This window comes from Haplochromis burtoni, unplaced genomic scaffold, assembly GCF_018398535.1.
Source record: "Haplochromis burtoni strain Fernald_Lab_line unplaced genomic scaffold, NCSU_Asbu1 Contig_953, whole genome shotgun sequence".
NCBI lineage: Eukaryota > Metazoa > Chordata > Actinopteri > Cichliformes > Cichlidae > Haplochromis > Haplochromis burtoni.
This window is the reverse complement of record NW_024583314.1, coordinates 18,993-21,623: the sequence shown is the minus strand read 5'-3', so window position 1 is coordinate 21,623 and position 2,631 is coordinate 18,993. Positions and strand designations below refer to the sequence as shown.

Genomic DNA, 2,631 nt, shown 5'->3' with positions numbered 1-2,631 from the left:
GTAATGAAAATAAAACAAAATAGCCTTGAAACCTATATTTAAAATAAGAAAATTAACCTTTTTAAATTATGAAAAAAAAAGCTTTCATGATATTGTTTTTTTTAACACTAGTGTATTTGAAATTCCGTCAAAACACACTTGTCTGTGTTAGCGTCACATTCGGACACAGATGGTGAACTAAACCTTTAACTGAAACATTAGGTCAAATTTGGGCTCTGCCTGAACTACTGCTACATTTCCCGGGAAAATATTATGATAATGAGGTCACTCTAAACCAATCCCAATACTGCAACCCCAAACGGACACGCCTTCAGCGGCGATAAACGAGAGAAGCGTTACAAAACCATAAAGGGAAAATACTCCCGCATGCGCAGTGGCTTTAGTGTTGTTTGAAGTGAACTGCTGCTTGGAACTGCCTTAGAAGCTGTAAAGTCGCCAAGCATTTGGTTTTAGCAATATATTTCCCTGTTTTTTTCACAGCACTTTTTGCCTCTATGCATCTTAGAGACGATGTTAGGCCACCATTTCCCAAATGCCGACAAGTCGCAACAACTGGTCAACTATGTGGAGGATTATCTGGAATGTGTGGAGTCGCTGCCCCTGGACATACAAAGAAATGTTTCTCTGCTTCGAGAAATTGATGCAAAGTATCAAGGTACTGTGCCTTCCTATTTCCTTGTCCCACGCGCGAATCGCTTTGTAAGGCTTTAAGGGCAGTGTCGCGTGCTGTGCTGAAATGGTGGAGAACGCACGAGCCCCGGGTTCCCATTTTGCAGAAAGCTTCATGTCCGTGCTCGTTCTTACTTCCCGGAACTGAGATGTGGATACTCGTACTGACGCGCAAAGTGTTTTAAAAAATGAGGTGGACATCCGTCAGCTAGCATAGCTCTGACATACTCCCTCTGCACCAAACTGCAGGGCAGAATGATTACACTTGATATCGGAAAACATGTACAGTATGACGTGATACACGAGCATTGTTTTAATAAAAGGAGTGTGGTGTCCCGCGGCAAAATCGGCCTAACATATTCCAAAAACTAGGACCTTATCTGTATAAAATCAACTTTTGAACAAGAGCAGTGTGTGTCCCCGCACGGTGTTTTCGCTGAGTACTCTTTGCGTGTGGAAACTACGCCTAAACTTGAGGATTTCTCCGCTTTTAACGAAGTCTGTTTGTGTCACTAGATGCTGAAGTGAAATCTTAGAATAAAGACGTGCAGGAGATCAATAAGTGCGGTCATCTATTTGTGAAGCCTGTTTGACGGCCGAGGTTAACGTCGCAAGCAGCTTGCATCGCTTTAATAGATATGAGCTGATCAGGTTCTCCCCAACAAAGAGTCGCTTTAGCTCATTTTCGCCTTGTCAGTGAGGTGTGTTTGGTTATGAAGTCCTTGATGGAGGCCTGGAGCAGGCGTTAACAAAAGCCTTCGGTACCGGAAAGCCTTTGCTTTGTTGCCTCATGTTGACACAGAATAAGCAGCAAGTCCCTGACACTTCGGGCTGAGCGCGAATGATTATTTCATTTTTATATTCAGCAATATTCAGTGTTTATGGGCTGCTAATGCACATGCTCCGCTCCGCTCTATTAAGTGTGAACTGCAGAGCTGCAGGACAGCTGCTACTCTAGCTATCCCTCTCTCAGCAACTGACTGTCGTCATTTCCTGTAGGCGGGACCACACTGGGATTCAGCCCTCGCCCATGCTCCTGCTGTTTAGGTCCAACTCCAGTTTCACTTTAAGTAAAGAAGAGCCTGGTGCTGGAAGATGATTTTGCAGTAATTTTACGCTGGGTGTCCCTAAAGTGCGGTCTGCGTATAAAGCCAGCTAGCTGGCAGTTAGTCACCTGTGTGCATTTCCAAAACCCCGATGTCCTGGTAACCTATTTGTAGGTTTCCCATCCCTGTGTGTCAGTTACCAACATCACGTGCTTCTGCTGTATTGCCAAACAGGTAATATTAGTTTACCTGGACGCCGTTCACTTGGTTGCCTGTCATTACTGAAGCTGGTCTAATGTCCCTGAGACAAGTCAAATGTTGTTGCTCGCTTTGCATACGTTCCTTAAAGTTGGAGCTGATATAGTTTAAACCACAAACCCACTTCAGCTACTTGGATTACTTTTGTCATGTAATGTTTAAGTGCCAGATGGAATTTTGTAAAACTAATTTGTTTTTAGGGTTACTCAAACAGTGACCACTGACATTATTTCAGTGTCATTGTCTAATATACGTCCACTTCTTTGGATGCTGTGATATCGAGCCATGTTAGCTTTGATGTTGAGGGAGCCTTGTTGTTTTTGTCTTTGGGCAAGTGATTTTATTTACTGAATTCCCAATAATGACGTACATTGACCACTAAAAACTCATAAATACATTGTCCATTGTTCAAAGAGCATTTGATCCACTTGACATTTAAAAACATATTTAACCATTACCACAAACCTTCCCCTTAGGGGTGGGGCGATATAAACGATATAAATTTGGCCAACGATAGAGATTTTGACGCTCTACCGCGATAGCGCATGATGATGATGTCATCAAGCTGTGCCTGTTTGAAAGCATCGACCAAATGCTTTCAACTGGTGATTAGGGTGGTTTGTCCCTAACCACCAGAATCCCTCACGTTAACTTTTAT

The 2,631-nt window shown here is 43.0% G+C and overlaps 1 protein-coding gene across 1 annotated transcript in view; it reads left to right on the top strand.

Annotated features, from left to right (window-relative positions):
• Positions 1 to 300: 300 nt before the first annotated feature.
• Positions 301 to 2,631, top strand: part of ing2 (inhibitor of growth family, member 2) — a 5,989-nt gene continuing 3,658 nt past the window's right edge. The window contains exon 1 of the mRNA XM_005951280.3: positions 301 to 655. Coding sequence (XP_005951342.1) covers positions 511 to 655 — 145 coding nt within the window. The 5' untranslated portion in view covers positions 301 to 510. The remainder of the gene's footprint in view (positions 656 to 2,631) is intronic.